This window comes from Aythya ferina (assembly GCF_964211825.1).
Source record: "Aythya ferina genome assembly, chromosome: 20".
Lineage (NCBI taxonomy): Eukaryota > Metazoa > Chordata > Aves > Anseriformes > Anatidae > Aythya > Aythya ferina.
In genome coordinates, this window is record NC_140318.1 from 6,885,700 (window position 1) to 6,913,668 (window position 27,969).

At 37.3% G+C, this 27,969-nt stretch overlaps 1 protein-coding gene across 1 annotated transcript in view; it reads left to right on the forward strand.

Moving 5' to 3' along the window:
• CDK5RAP2 (CDK5 regulatory subunit associated protein 2) overlaps positions 1 to 27,969 on the forward strand; it is a 79,159-nt gene that overhangs the window by 48,508 nt on the left and 2,682 nt on the right. Inside the window, 15 exon segments of the mRNA XM_084494259.1 lie at positions 933 to 1,200; positions 2,610 to 2,726; positions 4,949 to 5,549; positions 7,492 to 7,724; positions 9,277 to 9,325; positions 10,144 to 10,331; positions 11,476 to 11,601; positions 15,905 to 16,021; positions 17,435 to 17,624; positions 17,840 to 17,961; positions 19,348 to 19,596; positions 20,852 to 20,935; positions 21,073 to 21,314; positions 23,519 to 23,665; positions 25,590 to 25,728. Of these exon segments, the coding sequence (XP_084350385.1) occupies positions 933 to 1,200; positions 2,610 to 2,726; positions 4,949 to 5,549; positions 7,492 to 7,724; positions 9,277 to 9,325; positions 10,144 to 10,331; positions 11,476 to 11,601; positions 15,905 to 16,021; positions 17,435 to 17,624; positions 17,840 to 17,961; positions 19,348 to 19,596; positions 20,852 to 20,935; positions 21,073 to 21,314; positions 23,519 to 23,665; positions 25,590 to 25,728 (2,872 nt within the window).

Consider the following 27,969-nt stretch of genomic DNA (forward strand, 5'->3'; position numbering starts at 1 on the left):
AACGAAATAAACTAGATCTATTTGAACATGCCATTATTGATTTTTATTATTATTACACAGCATTTTATAACTCTCATCAGCATATTGCATGTTTTTATCTTTTTGGAGATAGCATTACTTTATGCTCTGTGGTTTAAACAAGGACACATTTATTTTGTGTGGAGTCTTCAATAGGTGAGGGGTTAACACGTAAGGATTTCCAATAAGAAATTTAGCTTCTTCCAACTCCAATGATGTAATGTCGGTTTCAGTAGGAGATGGGAATCCTGCAGGAGCAATGCATAAGAGTGTATTGGTAATGAACTATTTTTGTTCATAAAGAATTTCTCTGTGGTAGAGCAAATTTCCTCTGCAGCTGGTGGAAAGCTATGTTCATTTGCTCAAAGGTATCTAAGGGCTGGTTTGATTTAGTGCCTATTGGATGGAGAGAGAGGAAGAAAGGAAGTATGTTCAGAAATTCAGGAAAAATTAGAAAGATCCTCAATTTTTTATATTAAAAAAAAAAAGGGATTTAAGGGAAACACAAGGCTGTCTGATGTGATACAACTCATCAGAGTGGGAAGTAGTTAGAAATGTCAGTTTAGGTAATAAACTATTTTCCTAGTGCCTATAAAAATTCAAGGTTAACTAATACAGCTACTGATTAAAACCCTTTGCTTAGTTGATGGTGATTTCGCTGCCTTGCTTCATGGACTGGAAGCCACTCAGCGTGTGGTTGTGGATGCATAAACAGCACTCACTCAGAAAATTGAACCGGTGGGGTCGGCTCACTGAATATATGTTTTCCACATTGCAAGGGTATTGCAATCTTACTATTTTATGTGACAGTTGATTGAATCTTTATTTTTCCTGGAATACTAGCTTATACTTTCTTTACGTGACTGCTACCTTCCCACCTGCCAAGCTCTCATTTTATTCAATACCTTTTTCAGACTGATTCTGCTTTCCTGCCCAAGAAGTCCCGTCTGCCCATTCTCCTAAGATCATCCAGACCACTAGGAAATGTGCCTTTGAAACTTCGTGAGCAGAAATCAGATTCACAACTACAGCATCATACCAGGCTACCTTATGAAGATCTGAAAGCATGTGAAGTAGAAAACAAACAATTCCAAGCACAGACAAATGGAGAGTTACTATTGAGCGAGTTGGTAACTGAAAACCTTGAAGAAGAGCCTGCAGAGGAAAGCACATTAGTGAGAGGTAGATAAACAATTGCATTTAAAAAGCAGACATAATAACTTGTAATGCTGCTTGAAATAGTGTATTCTTTTCTTGTAGAAAGTAAAAACAGATCACTTTTACATAAGTATAATGCGGCTTATTCTTAATATTTATCGGGTAGGCAAATTATATATAGATGACTATATAGAAAACACAGTCGTTTTTTATTTTTAGTTAAATTTATCTTTGCTGCTAGAATGTTTAACAGCTTTGTATGGAATAGAAAGTCCCTTGTATGCATAGCATAATGTATATAAGAAATGACAGTTTGGGAAGGTGCCCACACATGCACACACATACGTCAATGTTCAGGTAAATGAAAAATTTCCTTCATAGGATTCCAAGCCTAATGAAAACAGTAACGGAGACAGGAGAGTATAAAAATACCCTATTTGATTATGCTGCATAAACAAGATTTTCCAATATTCCACTGATCAGTCAAGTCATCTGTGTCTGTTTCCAGTGCAGCTGGGTTAATTTAAATTTACTTGTTGACAAAGTATCTGGATCAGCAATGTATGACAAATTTGTAAGGCAGAGAACAATGGGTATCATATAAAGATTTGGAGTGGTTAAAAAAATACATGTAGCAGTAAGATTAAAAACCTGGTAGAGATGTAAAAGACAGATGAGGGACAGAGAAGGTGTAAATATAAAAGTAAGATTAAATCAAGCACCAAGTGAGCCACTGTCAAAAGCAGAAGTTGCAGAGGCTTTGCTGCTAACGATAACATTATCATGGTGTGAGAAAGATACGGCATGACTCAATGGTACATACTGAAGTTGATTGGACTGTAGCAGTTAGTTTTGGTAGGTGCAAAATCCATGGAGAATTCTGAGAGGGAATGTACTTTTGAAATTGTATCCTGAAATTACCCGAATCTGTTAGCACTAAAGTCCTGAGATTTCATTTTCATACTGGTTTCTTTACTCTGCAGTAGATAACACTTATACTACAGACAGTAATTCTGAGACTTAATGCAATGGAAGTTTGCAGAAGTTTATAATCAGTTATAATTGGATGAACTGTTTAACCTTTTCTCTAAGTTTAACATGAAACATTTAAAAATACAGTAAAAATGATTAGCTGTTATATTGCAAGGGAGACTTGCAAATGTTTGTCTTCATTTGTTGGTAGGATGCTATTCACATCCTTATAGTTCAAGTATTTTTAAAAACGTGAAAACACCATTTCATACCACCAGTAATGTTTGTATTACATTCTCAATAGTTGCTCCTTAAATGATTTTTCCTGTTTTAAATTGTCAGAGAATCAGGTTTGTGTGTGGGTTGTGATTTTTTTTAATTTGTTTTTAACTATCTCCACTTGATTTTTTTTTTCCTCCATTCACATACTGCCTTCTGTTGTCCCCCCTGCTATTCTTCAGTCACCTCATTGATCAAACTGGACAACAGTGGGGACCAGGTAGACTTGCAAGATGTTGAACTGGATACAGGGGTCAAGAATGAATATCTAGTGGACAAAAATCAGCAAAACTGTCAAGGTAGAGCATTTAAATTGTGTGTGTATATATAAAAATATATATAAAGAAAATTTAAAACTCTAGTGTCTTCTAAGTTGTGTAAAATTGTAATTTACTGCAGGCAATTGTCTCCTTTGCTGTTATATGTCAGTTTTAAATCTTGCTTATTTAGCTGGTATGGATTAACTGCTCTAAGAATCCCAGTTAGTCTTTTAAGGGTTATACTTTCAGAAGTGTCATGGGGATTTATGAGTATGGTTACCAGTAAAAATAATGAGTTGTGTGCCTAACCCTGATCTCTACTGCTAATGTCCTCACTTCTGAACACTTCTCTGTATTAAATATGTTTATTACTTTATGCTTCTGCATCTAGTTAAGATCTATTGCAATGAATCAGCTGAATGACAGAATTTTGCTTATCTGAGTTATTTGAAAGCATTCAACTAGGTTGAAACCTAATGGAATCATTTAATGAAAATGTAAATAGTCTTAGTGCTGTATATTAGGTGTTTCTACATAACCCTTTAGTCAGTTATGGGAAGGCTTGAATAACCTAGTTAACCTGTTGTTTACAAAATACAGAGGATTTGGCTAATTTTGGTTGCATCATTACTTTTACTGTAAAAGTGGTGTCATTCAGGCCAGTTAGTTGGTTTGCAGGATCGTGCCCTGCGTGTGCCCTTTGTGTATATGGACACACATATGCACAGAGAGCTTATTAGTTCTTCTTTAATTAAAGGACAGTGTCTCATTAAAATCTGTAACCCATATTCTAATCATAAACATTTCTTCCCTAATACCTATTTTTATTTCCTGCTTCTGTTGTCTGGAACATTTTCATGAAACCAGGATTACAGAGTTTAAGAGTTCCTCTAGTATCTGAGTCTTTTTCCTTCTCAGTCCACAACCTTCCTTGACATCAGTGTTACTGCAGCAACCAGCTACAAAATCAAGGGATTATGCCTTTCAGGTAGAGAAGGAGGAAGAGAAGCTAATGAACTTAATGTCATACTCTCTTATTCCCTGTGTCTTCTTGCATTCATACATAAGTGTTTTCTGAGAAACATTTCTGTTCTGTGATTCTGTCACCCTTGGAATGACATAAATAATGGTGTGCAGCAATCTGTGTATCGCAGAGAACATCACCCAGCTTTATTTTCGAATATGATGATATTCCAGTATTGCAGCTTCATTTTTTTTCCTGCTTTTAGGCTATATTTGTTTTGATTTGTCTTGTCCTTGTGCTTGTCTTGAAACTTCATATACAGCTGTCCTCTCAGACATACTGCTCTGAGTCAGATTTTGGACTGATTTAGAGCTTGAACCTGGGCATTCAAATTCTTCATAGAAACCAAGGAGATTTGAAAGTATTAAGACGTCTGCAAGATCAATGCATGACTCCCAAAAGGGAGTTTCTAAGTAGCTGTGATCTTTTGCAGAACTAATAGAAGGTGAGAATTTAATTTACTGGTAACCAGAAAATACCATTTTCTTAGATGCTTACAGCCCTCTACATACATAGAGCTATTAACATAGAGTATATGTAGGAATATGTAGCTTTTATTGGTCTGAATCTGGGTTGATTGCATTACTTAGGAGTGGCAAAGTCAACTAAGAGATGTGCTGTGCATGCCAAATGAATGCAAGTAAAACCTTTAACACTGAACATTTGTATAGATTTTTAGAACGCATTTTAAAAATAAGTTATTAAAGACCCTTTTTCAAATTTTACTATTTTGTTGATAATCTTTTTAAAATTCCATTGACTTTATGCTCCAATTGGTTTTGTATAGATTTTGAAGTGAGAAGAAAAAGAATATTTAATTAGAAGTTTTAGGAAGAGCCATATAAGGTCACAGAGTCTACTTTTAAATCTCGGTGCCTTACATTCAAGGTTATCATTTTTTGTGGCTAGAAAGGACGGGGCTTCGTCAGTGTCTCTGATTCAGAACTGAATATAGCAAAAGTAATTTTCAATCTTTTTGGAAAAGAAAGCAGATTTATTTTGAATCTTGCTTGTTTGAAAGCTTATAAAGGGTTTGAAGTGTTTGATGTTCAAGTTGAGTTAATGGGCAAATCACAGAAAGAGGTGAAAGGTCCAAAACAAGTATAGTACAGTTCATAATTATTCTGCATTTTTATTCTGTTATTACAGAAGTAAATGAATTCATTCTAGTGCTATTAAGAACAGAATGTCAGATAAATAAATATTAATATTCACACGCAAGCCTCCTGTTTTTCAGAAATGGAAAATCATCATAACATTAGCAATGTGAATATCCAGCATTCATTAAAAGAGATAAATGAAGACTTTTATTCAATGGAACATGAGGACATTGACTCAGCCACTGCAAATTCAGGTTCCAAGTGCCTGCGTTCTCTTAAATTGAGTGTAACAAGTACAGATGCACTTGATGACTGTGAAGTCCTAGATGATAAAGAAGAACTGAAACAAAGAATTAAGAATATGAAGTCTGAGCTTGAAAAGTACAAAATGTTCGTGTTTCATTTACAGACCTCTGACCAGCTTGTATCGAGTGGTATTTCCAACATATTTTTGAGTGACACAGCCTTGCCTGTGGAAGGGCATGTTATGCAAGGGCAAGATACAGCTATGCAAGAAATCAAACCATTTTCTAGTTTACATCAACCTATGGGTTATGAGATCCACACAGAAAATAGGAATTCACAGTCTTCAAAAGTACCTGATGCGTGGACAGCACAAAACACTAGGGAACTACTCTCAGCAAATGAGGAAGGCCTTGGAAAAGAGCAAGTTGCAGATATTCATCTTGATGAAGTGTATTATCTTCAAAACAAACTGAGAGAAGCATTGCCATCTAAGTGAGTAAAGTTGTTATTGCTTCATGTTCTTTTTTGTAAACAGCACTAGCAAATAATATAGGAAGGTAATATGAAGGTAATTTTATTCATGGACGAATGTGTAACGGTAAAGGATAAATTTCACTAACATTAACATAAAGCAGCTGAAACATTTACTTAAGAGAAGCCTTGAAGTACAAAATATTATTTCTCTTAGTACAGAACTATTCCCTATAAGCTCGTAACATCCTCTGTGCTATGTCACACTCCTGTGTCTCTCCCCACACCTCAGGCCCACAACAACTCTTTGCTGCAAGATGTCCTCTCTAAGCAAAGTCAAATACCCTTAGGTCACTCCATGGTTTGGGATGACCATGCTAATCAAATATTTACAGTTTTGCAGCTTTTCCTTTTTTTCATGTGACAAACAGAAGAAAATGGAACATCCCATTTAAGCTATAAACATTTCTGTGGGGAGTTGGCTGACAGATTTATGGTAGCCCTTCTGTTTGTGTGACCACACTTTATGTGTAAAATAAGAATTTGAGACTATTTATAATTTATTTTACAGTTGTGTGCTGTAGTGCCTCCTTTGAAGGATGTGAAAGTAGATATATATTGAAATTAATAAATGAAAGTTTATGGCATAAACATCTAAGCTAGAAAATCATTTATAGGAGGCTGGAAAGTATCAGTCCTGTTTTTCATATGGAAAGACTGGGGGCAGCATTTCTGATAGCGTATGTACAAATCACAGACATAAAATGTGGTCTCATAAGACAAAACTTTTTTTTTTCCCTGGCTTTAGTATCGTTATTTGCCTGAGGGCCGTTAGAATGGCAGGAAGGTATAACAAAGAAAGGGATTCATCCTGTTGGTTTTCTTCGGAATGCTTGGATAGAAATGTTTGGACACGTTGAGCAACCAGCAGCACAGACAATTGTATATCTCTTAGTATTACTGTCATAAAATATGGTCCTGCTACCTAGTGCATATAAATTTACATACCTTGAAAATACAACTCTGTCATATTACAAAGGGAGATCTAACTGTAAATTAAGCAATGTGGTGGCGTGGATCGCTGTGAGGTTTTTATGGCCACTGTCTAGGACAACAACATGAGTCACAAGTGAGAGACCCAAAATGAGTTACATATCTTTTCCTATATAAACGACAACAAAAATTGCATAACAACTCACACCACCATACATTTTGTTTACGTACTCTTTTGTTTGACTTTGTGCACTTTTTCAGATCCTCTCCCCCTTTTCACTCCCTCCACTAATGGATGAATCTGTAAAAAGATGTGCGATACAGACAGTTGCATTATAAAGGGGATGTCTATAATCACAAGTGCAGAATAAATTCAATTGATCTGAATTGAAATTTATACCTTAGCTTGTGGAGAAGAGTTTGGACACTACAGTAGTTGTCATGGGCACATCTCTGGCAATAAGCCCTCAGAGATATGTAGGATTTGTCAGACTAGATGAAACCATGAGCTCAAAAAGTCCAATATTGTGCTCCTGGCAGCCACTGTATACAATTTCAGAAGGGACAGCTCCATTTGATCTTCTATACTGAATTAAAAAAACAGGAAAAAAATAAGTGTAATTTTAAAAATTCTCTTCATGTATTCAGTCTTATTTGCTTTGCTTTGGCACCTTTGCATGCCATCCAGGTTACTTCCAGGCAGACAAACAAGTTCATCATTTTAGTTTCTGCACATCTTACAAATGAAGCAGTTAAGTGAAGGATAATAACCCCCAAGTTATGCCCATAAATACAAAACTCAACAGTTAGAGACAATATATTTGTCATTGTGGCTGTAAAAGCATTTTAAAAGAAAATTGAGTCACATAAAATTATAGCTTAGAAATATAAGTTTAATTCACTTTTTATTTATATTTAAATGTTATTTATGGTCAGAAAATTGCTTTCAAAGATAATTTCATTTTCTCAGATATGATTCATTAGTTCATTCGCAAGCTCAAGAGCTTTCCTTTCAACACCAACAAATTAAAGAGATCCGCGGTGGTTGTGTCACTTACCATCAACATCTGACGAGCCTTATTAAAGCTTTTGAGGAACTGCTTCAAGCCAGTGATGTAGATTATTATGTTGCTGAAGGCTTCCGTGAGCAGCTGAATCAAAGCGTTCTATTGTTTGAGAAGCTGCAAAGGAAATTCCTGTATGGTAAGTAGCAGTGTTTTGTGCTTCTTGTTTGAGGCGTGGTAGTGTTCTCAAAATGTGTAGATTTTTTGTTTGTGTGTAAATAAAACCTTTACTTCCTCTTTCCATTGCTTTAAATGTTTTATATGGAGGACTGCCTTGGAATATAAAATTGTAATCCTCCAAAAAGACTGGATTTTAATTTGGTAGTTGCCCTCCATATTGGCACCTTCCATTTTGAATTGTTTATACACATGCTTACTTGAACTGTTCAAAACATCGTGGTTATGGTTTAATAAAAGTTTTATTTTAGCCCTAACGTCACAAGTGTGGCTGTTTCTCTCCCAACAGCTGGCAGTGCTTCCACAGATGTCAGCTGCAAAACTGGCATCTTTAGCCAAACACTTGAAGTGGCCTAAAATGGGGACCCTGACCCCTACATCTTCTTGAAATTGGTTCTAGAAGATCATTTTGCTCTGAAACATTCAGGTCCTAGCCATAGAATGATCTGTATTCTGCCTTTCTTTAAAGATAGTGGCAGCATTTTGCTGGTTTTGATTGTTCATAGAAGGAAGCTGTATATGAGAAAAAGGTATTACGGCTAGTGTGTCATAGCAGTGTAATAAAAGATTGAGTGTCTTCAATGATTTCAGTGGCTACAGAGATTCTTTGCATTACAAATAAGAAGACTGTGTTGTGAATAAAGATTAAATGTCTTTAAAAAAAAAAGCATCAAGCCAACAGATGGTATCCTATATACTATGAAAAGTCACTGACAACTGAGACAATTCAATATATCTAACACAATGGTGTTGCATTGAATCACACATTAAAATAAAATGATGTTTGTAGGGTGATAAAGAACATTCAGCTTACTAAGAATTGACTGTAAAGAAGAAGCATAAACAACCGTCTGTCTCTGCATTTCCATCCTGACCTTCAGTTCATTCCCCAGAAATTTCAGCTGTGCAACTCTTGCCTGCCACTTTTGCTTAATTGCACAAAAATTTTGCAGTATGGGGAGCCAAGGTGACACCACACAACTCTTATTTCCTAATTCAAATTAGTGTCTGAGTCCAGGTCCCTAGCACTGAGTTGTGCTTATGCTGACTCTGTGCCACTGAGAATATTGCAGGAAGAGTCCTGTGCATGCCTGTTTGCTAAGGACAACTGGTTAGCCTGGCTCCAGATGGAAAAAATCCAAGTGAGATGAAATTGTTCTTTTGCAATTTTTAATGCAGTAGCAGCGATGTGTACCCCAATCCTTTTGCAGTATAGCACAACTTTTCAACTCTGTGTGATAACTAAAACACTAAGGCTGTAAAACCTGGCACATACGTTGCATAGTCCTTCCTTAGACATTTTTTGAACCCCAATGAAAGTTTTGCTTTCTTGCTGTGCCATAAATAGTTTTGCTCACGTACAGTATTTGACATTAATGCACAATGTGTTGAGTGTCTGTTGGCTTCTGTAAATTCTCATTAATTTACCATTCTATATATAAATAGTTTAAGATGGAGGGGAAAGAAGTGTTATTCTCAATATCTGTTTTTAATCAGATGTTTTTGCTTTGCAGAAGAGTCAGTAGGTGCAGAAGTTACTATACTTTATGAATTAGCTCAAAGGTAAGAGTTAACTCATGTTACCTAAATACCATGTTATTTGATAAATTGGTAAGGATGCTCTATATTTTGTAGTCCAACTTCAACTGTCTTACTTTTTGGTGAGTGCTTTGTTTACGGTGCCTGTTTCATTAATATCCATTCTGTTAACAGAATATTCATAGAAAACAAACCTGGGCTTTTTTTTGCTGCTTCTCAACAAAGGGCTGAGATACTGAGATGAGACTTCATGCTACCAAGCTTTTTCCTTTCATGAACAAACATAAAATGTTCATTCTTGTGCTGAATACACCAAGGTGTGTATTTAGATATAATCCTAATTGCAGCTGCCAGGAAGGGTAGTTCTTCTGTTTGCGTGACCTTGGGGCTGGCTCAGGATCACCAGAGTACAGTGGTGTTGAACTTCATTTTCAAAACACCCTCATGCTGAAGAGAGAAGCATAAGGGTGAAGGTGAAGAGAGCCTGTGTTGTTGTTATGCTGCTCATGTTGGTTTTATGCCAGCCTGGGATTCTTTTGTACTACAGAAATCCTCAGTTGCCTGTTTAAGGCAATTTCAGATCCCCTTAATGCAAAGCAGACTCAGCTAGCACTGGAACGTGAACACTAGGCTTGAAGTTTATTGATTATTCCTGCTGATGTAGTGAGGTTTAATTTTCAGACCTGATACCTTCCTCTAATGCATAGCTCTTTGTCATATTTGGTAACATAAAGTCACTTGCCTAACCTGAGTCCTGTAAACATGACACCGTGTTCTCAGTTCATGCTTCTGAAACAATAAAATAATTTTTGTAATTTAAAACATTTTGCTTTGTTCAAAAGGGAGAATGAGAAGAACACCACAATGTACCAGCAACTTAAGGATGAATCACCTGTACCATCTGCTCTTCATAGCTTGTCTGACTTTGATTTGTCAGAAAAGTCATCTCTTGGATCACCAGAGCACAGACACAACCCAGGAGAAGGACAGCATGGCACACTGGCGCTTCTGTCAAATAAGTTTCCCCCAGGTAATTTTTTTTCCCAATGAAGATTCACTAGATATTGGGAAAATGTGATAAATAAGACACGAGGGAACTAATTAAGAAATAATGAAGAATGTTTGTCTGCTTCAGCTTTCTAGTATCTTGCATAATCATTGCAATTTCAGTAATAAGGCATACAGAGATGACAGCGATTTGAACTACCTCCTGTTTGAAACAAAATTAACTATGATATTTTGTCTTTGTTGTTTTATACTATCATCTTTTACAGTACTCTAGACGGTCTTTAAATAGACAAGTTATGAGGGAAAATAGACAATTGTCAAGAGATTATTGCATTGAAAAAGAGAGGTTTTCTAATTTTATAAAAGCCAGTGTTGTGTTTCCTTGAGAATTGTAAGTGCTGCATAATTAATAAGCGGTGTCATGTTTGACCTGGATAGTTTCACTAAGCACAAGCAATACTTGCAGTAGTTTGTTATAGGCAACGATGAAAATTTAATAGCTGAGATAGCATGTACTGTTCAGGAGAAAAATATTGCAGAGTAAACCAGGAGTGTATGACATGGATAAACTGACAAATAAGATAGTGACAGTTTGAACAGATAAGTTCCTGAGTAAAGCTGAAACTTACAGCCAATGGAAGAAAAATTGTAGAATGGCAAAGCGAGAAGGAACAGGTACAGTAATGAAACTTGATAGAACAGATTTATTTATTAAGGTATGCATTGTGTAAGCCAAAGTCAAATTTATATCTGAGTTCCTCTGGTAAGCTTCCTATTGTTATAAGGAAAAATGTGTACTATTGCTGTGCTGAGTCTGAACTGAAGCTGTATTGCAGAACTTAGGATATATTCCCAAGTCTAGGCAATGTTTTAACTACACAAAATTGTGATCTGCTACAGTTTTGTAGGAAGTTGATGTTTAAAAAGCCTTAAAACTGGACTATTGTTTAATTTACATTTTGGAGTAGTTTTCAGTGAATGTGTGTTTTGTGCCCTATATGGCAAAAAAAAAAACTTGTTATGGAGCCAGATATTTAGTGTCTAACATTTTGAACAGTTCAGTGTCATTTTTTAGTACTAACACACATGAGGTTTGACAAGAGTACACAGCAGAAAGGAATACAATCATTTGCTCTAAATAAGAAGTGGTCTCTTGGTTTATTCAGAGTTATTAATGGAACATCTTCAAGAAATTCGAATCCTGAGACAACGTTTAGAGTACTCCATAAAAAACAACGAGAGACTGAGGAAACAGCTTGAGAGACAAGTAACAGACAAAGAACTAGATCAAGGTAAGATTTTTTTTCCTGATAAATAAATCCACCTTTCCTGCATAAAGCCTGAGGGAGTAAATGCTGTAGGAAACGTTTTCTGTCCTTTTTTGCGTAAAACCCATCCCATTACATCTGGAAAATTATATGGCTTTCTCTGAATACTGCTGTGTCTTGAGCTGACATCAGCAGGCACAGCTTTTCCATGCTTCCAAATGCACCCTGTGCCTCTTCCTTGACTCCACTGCTTGCAATGTGTCCAGTAGAGATGCACAAATCTTCTGTGGGATACAGGTCCACCTCAAAGCTGCAAACCTACAATTGCACATATTGCTAAGAGAACAGGACTACAGGTCTGCAGTGCTACTAGGTAGTTTTATGCCATTTGATGATACCGTGGTTGAATTTCATCCAGAAAATTGAAAGGCCTTCTAGTTCGGTTATCAACAACCAGCCTGTTTTCTTTTGCCTTTAGGATATCATTATTGTTATAATGGACTTGGATGTTAGGATGTCACCCTCTTTTAATTCTCTGCTACGTCCAGCCAGGGGCAGATGCAGGCGAGAGCCAATTTTATCAACATAATTTCAGTTGGGACTGGGCCCAGAATGAATAGAGGAGGTGACTTGCTCCAAATCGCATTGTTGCTATTGGTACAAAGTAGGAATGCTGTGGAATAACTGTCCTACCTCTAGTCTCTGTACACTCAGGGTGGACAGTACACTGCCCCTGTGAACAGGACTGGTGGAGATGACTTCTCAGGAGTTCTCTGACTGCTTTAAAGGCAGATTTTGTTAAATACAAAGTTGAAATAGCTGCAGTAGAGCACAGAGCCTAGTCCATGGTGTTCTGTCATTTGAATTGCTTGGTGTGATAAATATGTTCTACACAAAATGACATCGAGCGTTTTTAATGAGAATTATCTGACAAACTGATGCAAATGTCAACATAGAGTTAGTTGGTTTTCATTCCAAGCTCTAATATAAAGCAGTGGATGAAAATACTAAAAATAGGCATGCAAATTCGGAGTCACTGCTCACTGTTGTTAGTGTTCAGCATCTTTGAAAGCTGAGCTCTGTGGTGCATTTGGAACATTCCATGAAAAGATAGCCAGGCTCTCAGTAAGGATGGTTTTGTAGCACCTTTTCGTGCCCACAGCACCAGGCATACTTTCCCACACTTTGCTCTCTCTGTTCATGTTCTCCTTCCCACATTTCCCCCTATAGGAGTGTTGATTAATATGCAATATTACTCAGAGTGGAAGCAGGCAATAAATACATATATGCTTTCCTCTTACTCAGTTTCACTAATATTGACATTAGATTCATTATGTTTTACATCATACCCGTGATCCATTTCTGTTGTTGTTTAAATGGATACTACCTACAAATAGCAGTTTGCTTTCAGGAATAATTTACACTGATGGAAAGGTGTATAAAAAAGCATCCATTTCATTCATGAAGTATTTACGCTGCTGGAAAGGCATACTGTTCTCTAGAAATAACCACACTGAAACACTTCCAGCTCTTTTACAGCTTCATAAAGATTCTGGCAAGGGCATCCATTAATGCAGGGAAAGTATATTTTCTTTATAAACTGTCTTATGCCTTCCATCTGTCTTCTTGTTGCCTTAGTGCATCTACCAATGCATGGAGGAAAAAATTCCAAAAGGAAGGCAAAAACAAGTATGTGTTACAACAGTTCCTGTCTGTTACTGTGTTCTTTCAGCACTTTCTCTCAGTTTTGAAGATTTCTTTCATGGGATCAGATATGTGCGTTCTCTCCTCTACTAGTGATGCTATTTATTTTTGTAATATATGTATATGCATATATATTTTTATATATTAATTGACTTTCAGTGTAAAAAGAAGTTCCTAAGTGAAGTTCAAGGAGATTTTAGCTTTGGGGCAGGCATAATCATTCAAAACAGCTTTTTTTTTTAACTTTTAACTTATTACCTTTAATCTGTTTTCCTTTAAAGAGGCCAAATAAGGTGTAATGTACTTAATTGTTGATGGGAGCCTGTTAAATTCAGTTGATATTGAGATGTTGGTTCAAAGAAAGTCAATATATTGAATTACTCTTGTCTATCTGATAAATATTGTATGTATATACACACACCTAGCCACTATTTTTGCCATGCTATTTTTATTAAGCAGGTTTTCTAAGTATTTAAATGCCTCTGGGCTTCTAGTATTCTATAAATGACACAAGAGCTAGTAATGTCTACATCATTACTATAGAGCTGAGATTTGCAGTGCAAGTAGATCTGAAATAATTGCTTCAATCATTTCAAATGTGAGGCATCAAAATAAAATCAAAGGTTTAATTTTGAATTTCCTATGTTTCAAATGTTATTAACAGCAGTTAGCATTAAAAGGGAGGGGGTTGTTTGCTTTTTTTAACCCCTAAGTAACTAATGTATATCCTCAGACTTATCTTCTGCTGTAGTTTGCCTTTGTTTTGCTTTGTTTGGGAGTGAGTATTTACTTCCTTCCTCCATGCAGTGATTTTCTGTAGTGCCTGCCCTTCAGTCAGTGCTTCCTTTGAAACCTTCGAGGTAGGCTTCCTTAGCACTCACTTTTTCAGCACGTAACATAATGAAAACTCAAGTGTTTCACAATTGTAGGCCCTGATGCTTCACTGTACTCTGCTTGGATGGACCTTTGCATCTATGGAGAGCGTAATTGATGTCAGCAGGGCTCTGCACAGAAGTAGTAGTCTCAGTAGTGGGTCAAATTGCAGGATTGTGGCCTTATTACCACTGGCTCTACATTATCCCTTATTATGTAAGATAACTAATAGTTATATTCTAAAGCCTTTCAGTAGGATTGTGATAGCATAACTTTTCAAATAGAATAAAGCTGGGTGATGGGCAATAAATTAAATTAGAATCAAGATGAGACCATCAAGCCTTGCCACTTCAAGTTGAATTGCTTTGTTAAAATCTGAAAGGAAAAAGCCTTTTGAGTTCACATAGCTACCTCAACTCTTTAACATATAGATAGTAAAATGCCATTAGTGCCAGACTTCTAGAGCCTTTGAGTCTTTCAGTAACGACAAGAGGTGCATATCATGGCACACTACATCCCAGTTAGGTAGTTGGTAAAAGCTTCAATTGGGATTACAATAAAATGAGATTATTCAGAGGAAGTGCAGCACATCAAATTGAATTGAACTGCCAGAGCTGAAAGGCATCCTCCTCACACATTCAGCTAATTTTTTTGCCAGCTGGTTATTTCTCTATTAACCAAATAGTTGACACTCATGCAGTTATCTCAAGCACTAAAGCATTGTAGATACTGGGATAACCAATCAGCTGAAAAACACTTTTAATGGTAATGTTAATTCCAGTGGGTCCTGAAGTGTTTTACTGACTATAAATAGGTTAGAAAGGGCAATAGCAATTACTTGACTTGCATTTCAGAGGCAGTTGCCTTGCGAGTGGAATATGGTAGCTCTCAGGATGCACTGTACACACCGCTGGGGGATAAGCAGTGTAAATACTGGACATAATGAGGATTACCTAGGCTGGAATTTGACTGATTGGATTCCAAGCATTCCTCTTGGAGGCACTGGAGAGAAGTACATCCCTTTGGAGCACAGCTCAGCCTCGGAGATGTGGAGAGGGTAGGGCGGGTGGATCACGCTCTGGAGGTGCCTGTTCCTCCCTGGGGTTATTGATGGAAGCCCTAGGTTGATCAACACTGGCCCAGTTGTATAAATCTAAATTAGCTGAAATTAAGGTACCAGTCCTCATCCCTGCTATTATAAATGGGTTCTCAGGTTGTAATCAGAAGCAGAGATGGTGACTCCAGCCCTATGCTCCCAACTGGCATGGTACCATGTGGATAAACAGGCTTGTTACTTCCAGCATTACCCACTGTTAATTAGTTTGTAAAATCTAGCAGTCCTTTGCAGTGGTTTCAGTGAATACAACAGAGTATGAACCAAGCAATACAGAAATATGGGTGAACCTTGGTACAGTGTGCATTATTTTAAAAGAATAGCAATGTCACAACGTGCTCCTGTGTTTTGCCCTGTTGCATTCTTGTCTGATAGTTAAAGACTTCCAGGGATAATTCTGCAATTTTGGTAATTATTGTCCAGCAGTGGGAGGTACTTGTGATGCAGGGCTTTGGGTTACTTGGCATTAACCTGAACTGCCTTTCAGTCTGTAAGGATAACCTTCAAAATACAGAGGGGATAAATACTTTCATAACATGTTTTTCTGTGATTTTTTAAATTGTTCTTGTCTGGAAAGTTTAATCGTTAACGACCTAGAGATGACTCATAAATCATCTTTTATGTATATATTTATAGGTTCTGCAAACATTTTCAGCCGTGGCTCAGTGCAGGATAATTCTTTGACTTCTGAAGTACGTTTCCTGAGGAAGCAAAATCAAGTTCTGAATGCAATGCTAGCAAAAGGATCCAGAGGTAAAATGCAAAACTGTGCTTTACAGGAGTAGACTACAACTCATTCCAAATCAGAAAACAATAAAGTATTTACAGTCCATTAAATTGGCTTCTCCATTCTTCCCACTCCTGAAATTCTGTGCTCAACCGTAAGCATTCGTACTGAAGTTAACGTGATAAAGGAGTGGCAGTAATGTTCCTTCTCTCTGTTTATTTGTAGCATTTTCCATTTGATGTGTGATTTCATTTCTCCATTCTTTTTACATTCCTTTCTTTTTACATGTTCTTTTTCTTCCCTTTGCCTTTCATTACCATTTTCTTAATTCTTTTTTCTCCGTGCCTCTGTTCCAAAGTCCTCTCTTTTAGTGCCTCTTGTTGCTTATTGTTTTGTTTACAATCTGCTTTTTGTTAATGTATTACTGCTTTTGTTTGTTTCCACATCTGACAATATGATCTGATAATATCCGAGTTTCTTATTTATTTATTTATTTATTTTATAAGAACCATAGTGAATAACACATTGTCAACCCTGAGATTTAAAATAATGTCAGTGTCTCTGGAGTTTGAGTTCTTTTCCTTTTATTCCTGGAGGCACTAGAGAAGAAAAGCCTCATGGATACTTCCTGCTTGTTTTCTTCTCAGGTGCTTTCTGTCTTGTCTTAGCTTAGCCTTTTAGAAGTGAAAGGCTGAGGATGCACCTTTTCAACAGCACCCGGGGATTACCGTTTTCATAGCCTTTCATAGAAGATGAGGAAATGATTTTCTAACAGCTGGGAGTTGGAATGACTCCGCTCTGCTGTTTCTTTGCAAAGGGTGCCTCTTCCTTTTCTAATACTGAATGTAGGGTCACAACAAAATTAGGGTCCTTATAAACCTCTCTGGTTGCAGCTGTTCCGATTTGCTCAGTTGCCCCTACCAACAATTCTTTGTCACAGGGAACTGCTTGTGCCAAGGAAGGGACTGCTGGCATACAGTTGGCTGGGAAGGAGAGGACAGAGGGACAAAGAGGAGCGTGGATTCTGCTCCCTGGAGCAGTCCTACTGACTTCTTTTCTTCCAAAAGAGAAGTCAAATTTATTATTTTGTGAGGATTAGCAAAGTTCACAGCCTTCTTTGGGAAACTGCTGCCGCTGGTTTTTGAATGCCATCCTTCTGACCAGTTCCAGGTAGCGGGGGAATTTGGCGTATGAAGCCATACACAGTTGTTTATTGAGCTCTTTTATGGAACCCTTTGTGAATCTTGGGAGTTAAATGTTGCACTGTTACAGAAAATGTATCTAGCAAAAATCAATAGAAAATTGAAATACTGAAATCCTAAAACTCAGAAAAGCAGCTGTTATTTTCTGACAGTCTCTAAAAAAGCTGATTTTGTTAAAGAGCATCGCTTTAGTGGGTTGTGGGCATTACAAATAACTTGTGTTTCTTCTTGTTTCAGATAAACAAAAGGAAAATGAAAAGTTAAGAGAATCTCTTTCTAAAAAGAATGCAATCATTGAGCATCTTCATGAGGATTATGAATGCATCAAGAAAGAAAATGAAAGGTTGCAAAAACAAATTGGCAAAAAGGAGGATGAAACCAAATATCTGACATGTGAAATTTACAGCAGTCGTAATGAATTAAACAGGTATTGATTCTGTCCACATTTAGACATTCTTTTAGGGAAGAAAATTGTCAGTGTGACATGCATGTGTTTAGCCATAGCCATTAACACTAATGAGGTGCATAGATGTATTCAAAAGGCAAGGGAAGAATTGTGGGGGAAGGGGGAGTGGATTCTAGATTTTGAAATAAAGGATAAAAATTCAACTGTTAACTTAGCATTTTATTGGAACTTAACAGGTTGCAAACAGAAATGAACATAAAGCAACGTCAGCTCTCTGAGAATGAGAAGTTACTGCAGTCGCTGCGAACTGAGATCAAGGTTTATGAAAAGCTGGAAGAAGCAAAAAGGAAGAGCACAGGTATAAATGCACAAGGGATGTCTTGACCCATGCATCCCTTCCCTCTGAGTAAGATCTTGTCAAAGGACAGTATGGCTGGATCGCTATTTCTTTGTTTCTGCTTGGGTCTGCTGTGCAAAGCAGAAGCAACAGCTGGATGATAAAACGCTGCTTTTTACTTGGAAATGTAACTGTGAGGTTGAGATACTTGATTATGTTCTGATTAGGCACACCCAAATTCCCTTTACCTTTTTAGTTAAGCTAAGCCCAAATATTAAAAGTACAGTTGCTCAGGCTGAATAAACTTGGTGGGGGTTGTTGAGTATTTAGTTTTCATCTGAAAACATGCTGCTGCTTCCCCATGGGTAGGGCTTACTCAGGTAGCTTGTGCTTACCCTTGCCTGAATATGAGGGTAGTGTCTTCTCCCTGGGGCTTGAGAGAAGCACTGGAACTGCTTTCTGAATAAGACATTTAATAATTTCCTGCCCACTTGTCTGTCATGGAAGGTGAGGGGAAGGAATGAGACTTACATGTGTTCTTTCCAGTGCTTTTAAGGAAGTTAGAGCACCAAGCAGCTGGTAGCATGGGTAGTTAAAAAAAGTGGAGTACTGCTCAGTACTGCACACAGGATCCAGCTAGTTTTCCCTGTAAAGTTCTTATAAAAGTTGATTATTTTCTTCTTTCTACCTTCAGTAATATGCCCTGCCAAAGCTGTATTTCATGCCTAGCTGTAGCAAAGCAGCCCTGTTGGCGTAGGGCTTTAAGCCAAGGCTGGCTCAGGGATAGAAGCAACCTTCCTGCAGAACTAGTAACGTAATTAGAGAGCAGCAGCACCCACCTCATGCTCTTGAATCCTTTCCACTATGTGGAGAACAGTTTGATTTCGGCATGGGGGAATACATGGAATTGTTTGTGTGCTGACCGCCTTCTATGAAAAGACAAATGCAGCCCTTGCTTTTTTGAGGTTCAAATTTGTTGCTGTGGTTGCCAGGTGATTACTATTTTCTTTTTTTTTTTTCTGCAGTGTATAAAATTAAACTCACAATTGTATTCTATCCCTCCTCCACACTCCAAGATCACCCATTTATTTTTTCCCCAGACTGTGCAGTAATATAAAAATTTTGTAAATCCTCTTCCTTCTCTTGCTATTATATTTTTGCTTTTGGCATGAGACTTATTAGCTTTTATGGACAAAGTAAAAAATAATTTTCAGCTCTTTAAATCTTTTGAGGGTTGAAGCAATTAAGACATGCTTTTTTGTCAAACCATTATCTTAATGCTGTTTGTAGTTAATTCTTAATATTGAGGATAAAGCTGGCTATAATTTACTTGCTCAGCATTCTGATAATGGCTAATATTATTTTAATTGTTGAAGATGTTAAGTGTTTCTTTTGAAATTGTCTCAGATCCCAAATGTGATGCATCAGAAGAATTTCGAAAAGATCAGAATAATCCAGTTGACTTACATGAACTATTGACTGAAATACAGAGTCTGCGAGTACAGCTTGAAAGAAGCATCGAGACAAACAAGACTTTGCATGAAAAATTAGAGGAACAGCTTTCAAAAGAAAAGAAGGAGGAAGTGGGATCAGTGTCAGCTGTGAATATCAACTATCTTTTCAAACAAGAATCTCAGCATTATGCAGGAATGAATGGTACTGTGCCACACATGCTTTTGTTATGCTGTAGAAACTGTACCTTGTTCTTTAAAGATGCTCTTAGTGCTTTATTCAACATCAACTGTACAATTTGGGAGCTGCCCATCAGCCTTTCAAATCCTTTTCCTGTTAGAGCTATTAGCGCATGGGGAAGTAAAATGCATACTGTACTGTCTTAAAGCCTCCAACTGTCACTTCTTTTTCATTCAGGAAAAGCATTTGCAGAAAGTATCTGGGATGGAAGGATGCCTATGTTAAATTGCAATAATTTTTGCTTATCTGGAGGTTCTTTTTTTTTTTTTAATGCACAGCTCTATAGCATTTGCTATGGTGACTCAAGAAGGATCAATAAGTGCACTAAATGGTCTTTGTATAAATCAGTTGTCCCCTTTATGGCCTTGAGGAATATTTTAGCTTTATTTCAATCACTGTTAAGTGATACTGTTTTAGCAAATCAGGGAAAATGTACTCCTTATGCTAAGGCTTAGGTTATGGTCCCAAGATAGATGTACAGGGAATACAGGGGACACGGGAATGCTCTCCCTTGCTGCTAAAGCAGTCTGCATAGTAACAGCTTTCCATATGCACATCATTAAGTCTCCCTTCCTACTGCTTGTACAGGTATACAGCACCTTGTGGGAAGGAATAATAATGGGGCTTTTTAACTCCATGCACTTCAGCTGCACGTGCCTACCTAAATGACTTCATGCAGCACACAAAACAAGCAGCACTGGAATGGATGGGAGAGTGTATGAGACACAAGAGTTGTTTTTTTTCTTACTGTCTCACTTCCAATAAGAATCACACTTCAGTTGAAATATGTAGTGAACGTAATTACCATGTGCATTACCAGAAAGATGCTGAACATAGCTGATAACCTTTATGGACAGCTGCCATTCTCTGTGGGCTTTCTTCTTGGGCACTCTCATGTGTTCTGTATGGGGATGGCTTCTTAGGGTCATCACAATAGGGAGTGTCATACTTGTGGAGTTGATTAAAATATTTCCAGTATATTTTGCGTTTTCTGATGGTGACTTGATTTTGGGAGCTGTCTTGAACATCGGACAGATGCTAAAAAAATGAATGTAGGTGAAGGCTGGAAGATATATGGCATGGTAGTAGAAAACTAGCTGTGTTTCTCTGCTTCCTGAGTCTAAGTGCAGCATCAGCAAAAAGAGGAACAGAAGTAGAGCTAAAAAGATTTTTTAACGTATGTTAACTTATACTGCTCTTCTCCCATTTTGATGTGCAGAAAATCTTTGCAAATGCCCGGCTGCCAGCAGAAACATTTGTGAGCTGCAGAAGCACGGACACTGCATTTCACTAGCAAAAACAGGTATATCCAAAAGTATCTTACACACGTATGCTATCAGTGTTCCAGCTTGTTTGTTTGAAAGAAGTCCTGTGTTCTACATATATGTGTTCTACATATAAGGATAAAAAAAAGAAGTATATACTGTTTTTCTGTCCCAGGTACGCAGTCAGCCTCTAAAGATGATTTAGACAGCAGCTCATCTTCCAGTACAGCATGTACCCCTCGTCTTGTTCCTGGACATCGTATGTGGGCAGACAAAAATGGGCGTCACGTTCTTGGCTTGATTGAGGATTATAACGCTCTGCGGAAACAGATTTCAGAAGGGCAACAGGTTTTGGGAGAAATGGAGATTTCTTTGAGAGAGGTCACTGGTACGAAAGTGCAGGAGCCTGGCATAAAGGTAAGCAGTTGAAGCTGTTAGAAGACGGTGAATTTTACCTAGAGATGCAAAATGTATGGATTACAAAAACAAAGAAGCAGGTAAATGGTGGAGCAGGCACTATTAACTGAATAACTCTGTTGGGACACCTCAACCTTGGCAGTCAAAGTCTCATCTAGATGCAGACTCCTATTTGTGATTCTGGGTTAATGAGGCTATGGATAAATTAGTTAATTCTGGTCCTTTAATAAGCTATCTCACTTTTACTTTAAATGAGGTGAAACTACTTGCTTTTACTACAGAAGCTGGTAGTTGTTAAATGGAAATGATATAAAACAAACAAAAAAACCCTCAAGAAACAGATACATCTCTAAAATGCTTTAGAAAGGGCTCATAGTGAGGGTATATATCAGTAACCCAAGCATAAAAATACTTAAGGAAATTCTCTTGTAATGGAGGATTGGGATAAACCAAGGAAATGAGACAGTAAAAAAAGAAATCTAATATACAATTGAAGATAGCAGATAAAGTTCTCCACTTACCTGTATTCTGCCCTCTAGTAACACCTGGTGATAACTGTACATTAATGATTGATGTATGCCAATGAGAGTTGTTTTACATTAGGGAAGCTTTTAGATATTTTTCCACTTCCTGGGAGCAGTTGACTACTTTAGAAATACCAGTAGCTAGTCTAGGAACCTGGATATCTCATTACTGTTCAAATCTTATCTTCTGAGACATAGTGTATCAGCCTTTCTGCACCATGCGTGACATAGTGATGTCAAGCCATGGTGCTCTTTCTTACTGTAGTATTAAGCATAATGGTTCTTAAAGCAACGAAATGTTTGCCTTGTATTGAATAACATACCAAAGGAAAAAAAAATGAGATATTTCATCCTTTTCCTCTAGAAGCAGGAGAACAATGAGTGTTTGCTTATGCTGTCTTTTTCTTATTTAGTAGCGTTAGTATCTGGATACAGTAAACAGCCTGATAGTGTATTTGGGGTGGATGGAGTAAGACAAGTCTACCTACAAGTTTCAACAAAAGGGAAGGAACATTCCTTATACATCCATGGCAGCTAATAATGAACTAGAAAGGAGGTCTTCTCCAACCTAAATGCTTCTATGATTCTATAAGAAACTGCAGCAGGAAGGGATTGGATCAGAAGGTTCAAACAACATGCCAGTGGTGTAAAACCAATGAAATACTGGAATGGAGACTACTCATTGACACTGTTGAATCACTATAACTGGAGATATTTTTAAAAATGCTTGTATTTCCTAGTTATAAATAGTAAGGCTATTGAAAATGCAGCCACAACAATTCTGAAATACTTTGTATCACATGCGTACACTAGAACAATGTCGGAATGACACTTAAGATTCTGTGAAGTATTATATGTTTTCAAATGACCTAGTTAAGATACTAATAAAGACTGAAAAAGTATTCCCTCAAAGTTTTTAACTTCTTTTGGTGGTGTAGAGATAAAAGCAGTAAACTTCACAATTTGCAGTTCCCTATCAAGCTTTACATCACTGAAGTTTCAGACTGCGTAGCAAACAGGACACTTTATGTGACAGGAGGATCCTGGTTAGATAACAATGCTAAATAAATATTCAGATGATATGCTGGATGTGGGCAGAAACTGTAAATGTTTTTCCTTTACTACCCTTCCCCCTTTGGTATCATCATTGCTTCGGTAATTCATTTGCTCCCCTTGCATTCTTTCTCTCCTTTATTTCACATTCGTGCAATTCCTTCAATTTTGTTTTCTCATCTGTCAGCAGAGGAATACATTTTATGTGTGTCATGATAGTTATTTTGGCATTAGATGGAACAGTTTAAAGGGTCTGTTAAGGAAGAAACATCTCTATTGCTTAAATTGATGTCTGTAATCATTTGACTTTCAAATAACATGGCACAAAATGCATATGGAGAAGGGAGAGAGTTGCCAACTATCACCACGCGGCATAGCAGATCTAGTAAATGTAATCTATTATTAATCATGGTTATTGATTAGGATATATCCCCTCCCTCCCCCAAATTCTCAGATAATGTGTAATTCAACAGTCTTTGTAAACTAACAAATTACCTTCTGTGGCACACAAGAGCTGTGTACATCATCTAAAATGTGCAATACCAACTGGATTTAAGCCATTAATGAAGATTACATGTTAATACTTTTTAAAAAGTAAAGTATAATGTGTCTGATCCTTTGATACAGGTACCAGACCAGGCGTCCTTGCATAGCTTTTCTGCGAATACGAACACAGTACAGCAGATTTTAGAAGAGGCTGCACGTTTATTGAAACTTCTCTGGAGAGTTTCCCTTCCGATGAAAGCTGTACACAGTACTATTCATGGCACTCAGGTACTATTATGTTTCATTTTGTTTGATTTTTGCCTTTTTGGACTGTTGTAATGGTTCAAGGAACATACACCAGTTAGGAACATGCCATTTGGGACAATCTTTTGAAAATCACAAACCCAGGATGCCCAGTCTTTAGGAGCTCTCATCACCAAAGGCTAAGGCTGAATGTGTACTGGCTTTCTGTCCTGATCATATTGTACGTTTCTTTACAAAATACTGTTTATTTACAAAATGCTTTATATTAAGGATATAATCTCAACCTTGTTACGTGATATTCAGGAAACCTAGGCAAGTGGCAAATGTTTCATTTCAATGAGAAAAGATTTGGACTCCCTATTGTAGAATCAAATTCAATTTGATTATGTATATACCAGTAACAACAGAAACTTCAGCAACTTTGATGTGATCTGAGCTACATTTTTCTTTTACGGTTTGGATGCCTAAGCTGTAAAATAGGATTCTTTTTTAAAAGTGTGACAAAACCCCAAGACAAGTTTTATAACGTTTTAACTAAAAAGGATTGCACTATGCAAATGAATGAAAATAAACTGAACGAGGAGTGAATTATCTGTACTGTCATGATAGCAACACAACAATGAAACTGTTTCAAACTCTGGCTCTAAAGTAAATTTGATTTTTTTTTCCCCTGATTTTTTGTATGCTTTTCTTAAGGAAAGTGGGATATTGCTGAAGAAAATAAAGCTCTAGGAAAGCAAACACTTTATATATCATTTTAATAACATTTTTGTTGTTATTTTCTAGCATTCTTAAATGTGTAAAATCAGAAAAGCAGTATAATTCTCTCATGTTTCAGCTCCATATTTGGGCTGTCTTGAGAAGTGTGAATACTTCCATTTTTATCCTCGTGTATAATCTGTATAGAAAGCTATATGTAGGGCTGGGCTGCAGTATCAGAGCATATCACAGATACAGACAAAAGTGCCTTAGTGTACATGTGATGCATCTGATGCTTTATTGTCATACCAATCTAAATCTTCTTCATCTGGATCAGTCTGAAAACCTGACCTCATGTGGGAGATTTGAGCTTCCAGTACAGCACCTAATTGGAGTCTGATAGAGTCTTTTTTAGATTTTCTTACCAAACATACTGAGGACATCTTAAGGACAGTAGAGTGCTTCTGATGTCTTCAATGCAGCATACGAAAGAATGTCTCTTAAAAGATATTGAGCATTCGCTGCCTTCTGGTTAGCCCACAGGAATTGTGAGTAATTAGTTCTTCTACAGAGCTAAATGCTAGTGGAGAATTCTAGAAGATGCTATTATTTAACAGGTAGCACAAGAAGAAGAAAAAGGTACAAGCTTAGGTTTGCATGAAGAATCCAGATCAGTGGTACTAACAGAATCAGGGCTACTTGTAGTCCTGTTTTACAGGATACTGACCATAACTTGGTTGGAATTGGTGGTAGAAATTGAACCTTGAATAATGATACTGTCAAACAATTTTGCAATAAAACTGTCACAGTCACTTGTTCAATGCCTTTCAGCCTTTCAATTAAGGCAGCCTCAACTACTAGCAGAGCACTGAAGAAGGAAGCTGGACGTTCTCAACCTGGCAGACAGGATACTTGCTGATCCTGTCCCATCGGCCTTCATTATGTTTTCCAGTTGAGAGCAAAAAATGAAAAAGAGGAATGAAAATTCAAAAAGAAAAACGAGTGCTGGTGTTAAGACTTTTCTCAGAGAGTAGCAGAAAAACTAGTTGCACTAAAAGTCAGCTAAGAACTGAAGTCTCTTGTCATTGGGGAAGTGAAGGTGGAAGGACAAAGGAGTTTTTCATTCTGTAAGGAAGCTCAAGGAAGCCCTTGTACAAAAGTATTTAGCCATTAACATTGTTTAAACATTAACAGTATTTAAAATAATTTATTTGATGCTTTAATATAGTATTTTCATCTCTGAATTTAGGATGAAGGAATGAAAGCAGAAATACTTAGATTACGTAAGAAACTGTCTGAGCAGGAGAAGAAGTTACACAGCACAGTGAAACGCTTGCACTCCACAAACCAGCTGAAGGAAAACATGGAGAAAGTCATCATCGACCAGTGTAAGTTCGTGCTTTCTTATGGTTCTTATTTTTGTAATTCATGGCTTCTGCTAAAATGAGGGAAACAACAAAATGAACATAGGTGCCCTTTCTTTTGCACTCGCTGCAAGTGCCATTTCTCTGTGTGCTCTCAGGTGGTGGGGACAACCTCTGCATGAAGTTCAGACAGTACAGAACTGCTGGAGCCTCATGCAGATAGGAAGATTTTGTGCAACTGCAAAAGGCTGCATAGAATGCCATGAAAAGCAGTTCACAGTTTCACACACCAACTGATAACGTGTCAATCCGTGCAGCTGCCACTCATCAGTTGAGTTGTTCCATTTCAGTTACTGCCATTGCACATTAGTTTCCTGTCCTACAACAGTTCCTGACTGAGGCAAAGTTACTGTTGCTGTAGACCACTCCAGCCAAACTTTTTGACGCTGTCCTTCTCAAAACTGTGATTTTGCCTCAGTCTTGATAAATATGCAAGTATGCTTTTAGTTAGCATTAGATGGCTGAATACTGGGAAAAGCCAAAGCAGCAGCAGCAAAGATCTGTCAACACTGTGCACCAGAGTGCGAAGAGTGAGAGAACAGAAGGCTCAGAACAAGGGAAACAGAAGTTTACTCTAAGTCTTTTAAGGAAAAATTAGGACATGCTGTGAAATGGTATTTTACCCTTAACAGCCATATCTAGAAAATAATCTGGAAACATAACGATTAGGACAGGGACTATATTCTAGCTGTGCTAGACCAGCTGAGTGTTCTGAGATCCATTTCTTCTGCTTTAGAATTTAATCTGTTAATCAGAAGAGATTTGATTGGAGCTACACCTCTCTTCTGCTTACATGCTATGGCAATATGTGTACTTCAGGAAGAGGATTTCACTTCAGTCTTAAAAATAAAATAATCTATCTTTACCTTCTCTTAAGAGACAAGACTTAAAAGACTTGTTAGTCTGTGCTGGAATGGCATGTGTGTTATCAGTAATTAATCTAGAATGCAAAATGTTACATATCATACAGAGTTAGGAAAATGGCTGTAATACTATGCTAGTCATTAAATGCAATGCAGAAGAATTAAAGTTATTTTGCTCCATAGCCTATAATTTTTATATCTAGATTACATGTATCTTCTGCCTGCAGATTGTTTTTTTTTTAGTATTTATGGGCAGTGCTTTGGTTGCTTATTTCAGAATTGTTATATCAAATGATGTGCAAGCTACTTACAGTAAATCCAAAATTAGGTTTTCTGTAGGTTTTAAAGTTAAGTAACTTGGTTTGGTATTGTCATATAAAAATCAGAGGTATCTATTATACTCATCCCAATAATATCTCAGGGATACATTTACTGATTCAGTTTGGTCAGTTCCTAGCTCTGGTGACATCTCAGCCAGACACAAAGGGTAATTTCAGGAGGGCTGTGCAGAGTGTAACCCAGCAGAGATTTTAGCCTTAGGACCAAAATCTTATCCCCACAGCCACTACCCATCCACACTTTCAAAAAGAAAACAGTCCATCTCCCTCTTATTTTGTTCACTCCTTTTCAACACATCCAAACTCTTCTGAATTAGGTCCCAATAAAATGAAACCTGAATTTTCTGAAATCGTCTTAATGCGAAGTACTGCCTAGCTAGCAGCAGCTTCACTATTAGTGTCACACACTCTAAATTCTCTTCATGTACTGAATTTAATATTTTTGATTTAGAAAAATCTAGTTTGCCGGGTGAAATGAATTTAGCAGTAGAGTTCTTTATGAGCAGAGAGCACTCTGCTACACAGAAAGACCTAGATACAATTTTCTCTAAGTTTCATTGATTACGGGAATTAAGGATGTCAAGTTACCTTTGCCTTAAAGACCAATTCCAGAAATGTTTCTAAATTGCATCTGTATACAAATTCCTGACCAAGCATACAACAAAACTGGTGAATCATAGGAAGCTGCTGGATTCTATTATGATGCTTTTACTTGTTTTTATTTCAGCCTTTCTCCTTTTGATAGCCAGCAACCACAGGCATCCTAGTAGGTGACCTTGCCTTCCTTCATTCGCCAAGCATCCTGTTAGCTGGGCACACCACTGAGGATTTTCAGGTTCCCACTGTTATTTAGTTGAGCATTCCTAAATATATTTAGAGGCAGAGACTGGAACGTTCTTGTGGATTGGAGTCTTCTGTCTGCTTTCTCTGGGCGAGAGAACGGAATGCTTATAAACCTCATCTGAACCTCTGAACATGTAACAATGCAGTGCCAAATTGCAGTA